At 38.4% G+C, this 2,440-nt stretch overlaps 1 protein-coding gene across 1 annotated transcript in view; it reads right to left on the reverse strand.

Moving 5' to 3' along the window:
- The window catches only part of LOC127449601 (cytochrome c oxidase subunit NDUFA4-like), a 17,083-nt gene extending 15,345 nt beyond the window's left edge, over positions 1 to 1,738 (reverse strand). The window contains exon 1 of the mRNA XM_051713136.1: positions 1,526 to 1,738. Within this exon, the coding sequence (XP_051569096.1) occupies positions 1,526 to 1,567 (42 nt within the window). The 5' untranslated portion in view covers positions 1,568 to 1,738. The remainder of the gene's footprint in view (positions 1 to 1,525) is intronic.
- Between the last annotated feature and the right edge of the window lie 702 nt (positions 1,739 to 2,440).

The following is a 2,440-nucleotide window of genomic DNA, read 5'->3' on the forward strand; positions in this document are numbered from 1 at the left end:
TCTCGTGTGTCTCTCCCGTTCGCCCTTTCCCTCTCCCCTCTCCCTCCTCTCGTCTCTCCCCCTGGTTCCCAGGAGGCAGGGTGGACCATCGGCTGGCGGAACGGCCGGAAGGGCAGCGACTCCCCTCCAGAGATGGGGGAGGGAGTAGGCCAGTCTGGAATCAGGCAGGGGAGGAGTGTGATGAGGAGGAGGGTGTGGGTCAACTAATCAGCGGTAGAGAGAGATAAAGGGGAGCTGGAGACACCAATTCGAGAGAGAGAGAGAGACACGTGGCCACTGTGTGTGTGTGTGTGTGTGTGTGTGTGTGTGTGTGTGTGTGTGTGTGTGTGTGTGTGTGTGTGTGTGTGTGTGTATGTGTTTTATGTTGTTTTAAGTTGAGTTTATGTCATTAAAGTTTACGTTGACTGTTCTGCCGGTTCTCACCTCCTCCTTGCCCATCTTTACCCGTTACAAAGTCAATCACTGAAACAACAGCGCTACCTTGAGTAACAAATAGCATGTATATGGAAGACTGGTAATTCACAATCATCACACAGAAAATCAATGTGACGTGGCAGTCATTTGTATGAATATAGCACTCATTTGCCTTGTAATAAACAAGGAAATGTGTTTGTGATAGCAAACTTATATAGATATGAAATAATCATAAAAATATGATTTATAGAAGGTGAAATATATATTGTGACACTATTACATATTTCGGGTTACTAAAGACACAATACACTTTTGGTAATTAAATACTTAGCAAATCTTTGCAATTTTGGCTTTTTTTATTTTTTTTTATTATTATTATTATTTTTTTTTAGATGATTTATAAGAGAAAGGTTGAGGAATACTAAAGAGGTGTGGGCATAACTCCAAAAAATGGTACAGGGGTGGAATGAGGTCAAGACCCGAGGTATGCATTAAAGGGTTAAATTAGTGAAATCAAGACAAAGAAATCGAGCTGTCCAAATGCTGACAGAAGTTACAGTTCATTATATTTCACTGTTATTATTTTATCAATCTAGTTTAGGTTGCCCGCCAAAGAAACAACACAAGAATTTGGGTCATCACTAATTCACTAATGTAGCAATTTTTCAAAAGATTATTCATCATACAATGAATCTTTTACTGCGATTAAACTTTCACTCTGCCTGATATATAAAGAACTTTTCACAACTGATATGTTCAACTCCAGCGTTCCAGAAGAACCTTCATGTCACAAAATCTGTTTTTAGGAAAGCATTTTTGTGACGCTTGTATTGGAAAAACTGGACAACAATAAACGAATTAAATGGTTAATCAATAGAAATTCTCACAACAACGGCTTATTGCGCAAGACTCACCTGTTGTAGGAACAATGAAAATATTAATCAATATTACATTGATGTGGAATTATTTTTCACAATAGAGAACAATGCATAAGCCGTTTATTGCAATCTTTGACAAGTTTTTCATTGTTGAAGGTGGATTTATTATGATGGCTATCAAAAAGTAATAAAATAAAATTCTGTTCTAATTATATGAATGAAATGCAGCTCACCCCCGGATGCCTCTTTGCGTGCCCGAACAGAGTTTTGAGCATGTTCACCTTCAGCTAATAAAACACAGAGTGATAGAAAGACTGACAAGAAAACAAGGCTGGGAATCTAGCTCAAAGTGAGAGTTATTGTGGACTGTTTGTTCTGTAAGGAGGGCAGTTTGTGCCCATGAGAGAAGAGCTATTATACAATCAAAAGGGCATCAGCAGACTGGCAGTGCCCACTGAAAGCCACACTTCCCCAGACCCGACACAGACTTGCCAATATACTTGGACACATCCTCAAACATTCAGAAAAGTGTGTTTTGAACAGCAAGCACATCATTGTTTTTCTTAAACCAGCAGATATCGAACACTAACTAAGGCTCCTATGACATGAATGAAAGTTGTGCTGTAATTAACAATGGTTTCATGTAATTCAAATGAGTTTGCAACACTGATGTCATTAGCTCTCTTCTCACACAGTTAATAGCGTTCTGAGATGATATTCTTCTCTGTACAATTGTGGTGAGAGGAATATAATCTCAGAATGCTATTCTGAGATGCGGGTTGGTGCTCTTTTGGCGACACAAGGGGGAATATTACGCAATATTAGGCAGGTGTTGTGGCTGATCTGTGTATATATAGTATTTGTCGTTTCAAACCTGTATGATTTTCTATCCACTGTGGGACATAAAAGGAGATATTTAGCAGAATGTTCACGCTGCTCTTTTCCATCTAATGTAAGTAGGCAGTGACCAGGATCTGTAGAGCTCCAAAGAGGACAAAAAGGGCACATAAAAGTATCATAAAAGTAATCCATATTACTTGTGAGCAATGAGTGTAGACAGAATAAAGTCTAAATCTATTAAAAAAAATTCTATTTTTAAGATTCCTTCGAATTGAAGTGTGTAATGCTTAACAAAATTAAATTAATGC

Source organism: Myxocyprinus asiaticus, chromosome 12, assembly GCF_019703515.2.
Source record: "Myxocyprinus asiaticus isolate MX2 ecotype Aquarium Trade chromosome 12, UBuf_Myxa_2, whole genome shotgun sequence".
NCBI lineage: Eukaryota > Metazoa > Chordata > Actinopteri > Cypriniformes > Catostomidae > Myxocyprinus > Myxocyprinus asiaticus.